This window comes from Tupaia chinensis, unplaced genomic scaffold (genome assembly GCF_000334495.1).
Source record: "Tupaia chinensis unplaced genomic scaffold, TupChi_1.0 Scaffold143602_1, whole genome shotgun sequence".
In the NCBI taxonomy this organism is placed as follows: domain Eukaryota; kingdom Metazoa; phylum Chordata; class Mammalia; order Scandentia; family Tupaiidae; genus Tupaia; species Tupaia belangeri.
In genome coordinates, this window is record NW_006203448.1 from 1,809,028 (window position 1) to 1,811,788 (window position 2,761).

At 59.7% G+C, this 2,761-nt stretch overlaps 1 protein-coding gene across 1 annotated transcript in view; it reads right to left on the bottom strand.

The window, feature by feature from the left end:
* LOC102503362 (netrin-G2) overlaps window positions 1–2,761 on the bottom strand; it is a 70,374-nt gene that overhangs the window by 8,414 nt on the left and 59,199 nt on the right. Inside the window, exon 4 of the mRNA XM_027766641.1 lies at window positions 247–419. Within this exon, the coding sequence (XP_027622442.1) occupies window positions 247–419 (173 nt within the window). The remainder of the gene's footprint in view (window positions 1–246; window positions 420–2,761) is intronic.

A 2,761-nucleotide genomic window follows, 5' to 3' on the forward strand; every position in this document is an offset into this window, starting at 1 on the left:
TAAGAGCGGCCTAGCCTTGGGCAGGATGCGGGCGCCTGGAGGGTTTTGTTACGAGGCTTGACCTTGGGAGCTTCAGAACAAGGTTGCATGTGTGTCTGTGCGTGCATGTTCCTGTGTGCACTTCTATATGTGCAAGTGCATGTGTGTGTGCACATGTGTGTGAGCTCCACAGCTCTTGGGGTTGAAGCACTGGCTCGTGGCCCAGCGCCCTGTGGCCAGGCGTGGTGGCCACCTCGTGGTACGTACAGGCGTTGGGAGAACCGGGGGGCAGCGGCAGGTAGGAGCCAGCCCTCCAGGACCGTGAGCGGAAGTTCTTCCTGCACTTGCTGCAGTCGGGGCCAGTGGTGTTGTGCTCGCACTCGCACTGCAGGCTGCCCTCGCGCACGGAGCACAGGTTGGCATGCAGGTTGCACTTGCACCTGCAGAGACGCAGAGGGCAGGTGTCAGAGAGTGTGCGGAGCGGCCTGACCTTGCCCAGGGGTGTCAGAGAGCGTGCAGAGCGGCCTGGCCCTGCCCAGGGGTGTCAGAGAGCGTGGGGAGCAGCCTGGCCCTGCCCAGGGGTTTCAGAGAGCGTGCAGAGCGGCCTGGCCCTGCCCAGAGGCCGGCCCCTGGAGGGCACTGAGCTGACCTGAAAGGGACGCTGGGGGGCACTTGTGCTCTCCTCTGACCATCCCAGAGGCTGTGAGTCACATACGAGCACATATGTGTTCACACAGGCATGTTCGTACGCTCACACACACACACACACACCTGCTCCGAGGCTCCCAAGAACAAGCTTTGAGACCAGACCCTCCAGGCCCAATCTGCCTCCACTCTGCTTCAGGATGAAAACGACCCAATCCCCGCCCCTGTCAAGGGACCAACAGCATTCCGAGTCCTCTCCCAGGCCAGAGGTCCCCCGGACGCGCTGCTGTCGGTCCACCGTCTGCCCCGTGGTGGGTCAAGGCTTTCCTGCAGCTCGAGCAGGGTTGGATAGTGGGGCTCCCTTGCCCCAGATGCCGCTTTCAGTAACACGACTTCTGATCGTTGAGCTCGTAACAGAGGGGAGGGGACCCCGTGGAGACAGGGCCCGGCCAGGGCTGCCCCTCTGCTGTCGCTGCTGACCCTTGCCCTCAGCCTTGAGAGCAGCAGAGAGAACCCCCACTCCCAACTCCTGTCAGCCCATCCCACATGTATTATTCATTCATTCATTCAAATATTTATAGGCACTCATTATTCTGAAAACGGGTAAATAAGGGGGAGTCAAGCCTTGTCCTGCCTGTCCTACATAGGCTGTGTACCTTGGAGTAACCAGAAGCTGATGAGGGGAGTCTCCCTTTCTAGAAGCATCTCATGATAGAACCAGCTGTCCCTAATGAGGAGGGCTCCGGGTTTCGAGCCGCACCAGCCCAGAACGTCACAGAGAAGGGCAACTGGAGCCGGTGCTTCCCATGGCAGGAGCCGTCGCCCCAAACAAGCTGAACCGAACCGGATCTGCTCTCTAGATCTGGCTAGGAGTTTGCAGGCACCCGAGGACGGGGCAGCATGCTCACCTCCAAAGCCACATGGGCAAATCAAGACCGCCAGACCGAGGCGACTCCAAGTAACACCCCGTTTTCAGCAGATGATTGCACGGGACAGGAGCTGACACGGAGGGAGGAGGGGTCTGCAGCAGATGAAGAGGAACCCCGGGAGCAGCCCAGGGCCTGCTGGTTCCAGCACTGGGTCCCCGTGGCCACCTGTGCCACCTGAGGCGCAGACCTCGCAGCTTGAGAACCACTGCACGCCAATACCCAACAGGACAGAGGAGAGGGCACCACGGCCTGGCCGTTCCCCACGGCCGGCACTTTCTCCTCTCCTCTGTCTCTCCGCAAGCACACGTGCCTTCTGGCAAATCTTTTAAAAAATTACTTGATTAAAAAGAGAAACCTCAGGGGCGTCTACACCAGCGGCAGGGTGTGGACCATCTCTGCATCTTGGGTGACGTGACTGTAAAACCACACACGAATGGGACGCAGGTTTGTGGGACCTTTGGAAGCTGGACACCGAACGTTCACTGGTGTGATGACGGTACGGTGGGGACCCTGTCAAAGCTCTTATCTTTTAGAGGTGCACAAAGAAATATTTGCAGACGAAATGATCTGATGACAAGATCTGCTTCAGAATAACCCAGAAAGGGGGCACGGGCTGTGCTGCGGTTTGAACGTGTCCCTCACAAGCCCCCATGTTGGGAGCTGGTGAGCGCCGTGACGGCGCTGAGCCGGTGAGAACTTAACCCAGTGACGGTGCCGACAGGCGGGGCCGTGGGAGGCGTCTCTGTCCACCGGCGTTGCTAACAGAGAAGGCCACGACCGAGTGGCTCACCGGAGCTGAGGTGGCCTCGGCTCACGGCTGGGAGCACCAGGCTCAGGACTCAGCTCCTGGGAGGCGACAAGGTGCAGAGCCCAGGGTCTCGAGCTGCTGCCTGTTCTGTTCTCGTTCCCCTCTTACACACCCCAGAACTCAACCACGGGGCCCCAGCCTGGGATGCCGTGCAGAGATTTGCAATTTCACTTGACACCCTTCTATTACAACTGTGTCCCAGGATAGGGATGGGGGGGCACCCGAACTAAGTAGCAGGAGCCTAGGATCAGGGTGGGTGCCATGACTGGATCTTCGTGTGTTCTAAGGAGACACAAAGACAGTTGTGGATGCGTGCTCTGCTCGGCTCAGGCTCTTGCCACGTCATGCCCTGCGTCGCCTCGGAACCCCGCCACAGGACCCTCACGGGTGCTGCCCCTGG